Source organism: Penaeus monodon, chromosome 20, assembly GCF_015228065.2.
Source record: "Penaeus monodon isolate SGIC_2016 chromosome 20, NSTDA_Pmon_1, whole genome shotgun sequence".
NCBI classification, from domain to species: domain Eukaryota; kingdom Metazoa; phylum Arthropoda; class Malacostraca; order Decapoda; family Penaeidae; genus Penaeus; species Penaeus monodon.
This window is the reverse complement of record NC_051405.1, coordinates 46,345,861-46,346,113: the sequence shown is the minus strand read 5'-3', so window position 1 is coordinate 46,346,113 and position 253 is coordinate 46,345,861. Positions and strand designations below refer to the sequence as shown.

The 253-nt window shown below is 50.2% G+C and overlaps 1 protein-coding gene across 1 annotated transcript in view; it reads left to right on the top strand.

Annotated features, from left to right (window-relative positions):
- Positions 1-37: 37 nt before the first annotated feature.
- Positions 38-253, top strand: part of LOC119585883 (fatty-acid amide hydrolase 1-like) — a gene marked incomplete at its 5' end in the record, with an annotated part of 21,120 nt that continues 20,904 nt past the window's right edge. Inside the window, 1 exon segment of the mRNA XM_037934613.1 lies at positions 38-90. Coding sequence (XP_037790541.1) covers positions 70-90 — 21 coding nt within the window.

Sequence of the window (253 nt, the reverse complement as noted above, 5' to 3'; positions counted from 1 at the left end):
GGAGTAACTGAATGTCTTTCCCCATTGCTCCTTGCAGATTTCCGGAGCGGCTCCCAAAGCGGCCCCAGCATGCAGTGCTCAAAGACCAAGGTAAGTCGAACTGCGTCATAAACGAATCACCCTACCATGGGTTAGGTTAGTCTGCACTAAAGCAAAATCTTCCAGACACTCACACAGAATTGTTAACACAAGGGCAGAATCTCCTTGGACTTTCTCGCCCTTCTTGCCGACCGTCTCCGCCTTCTTCCATCAA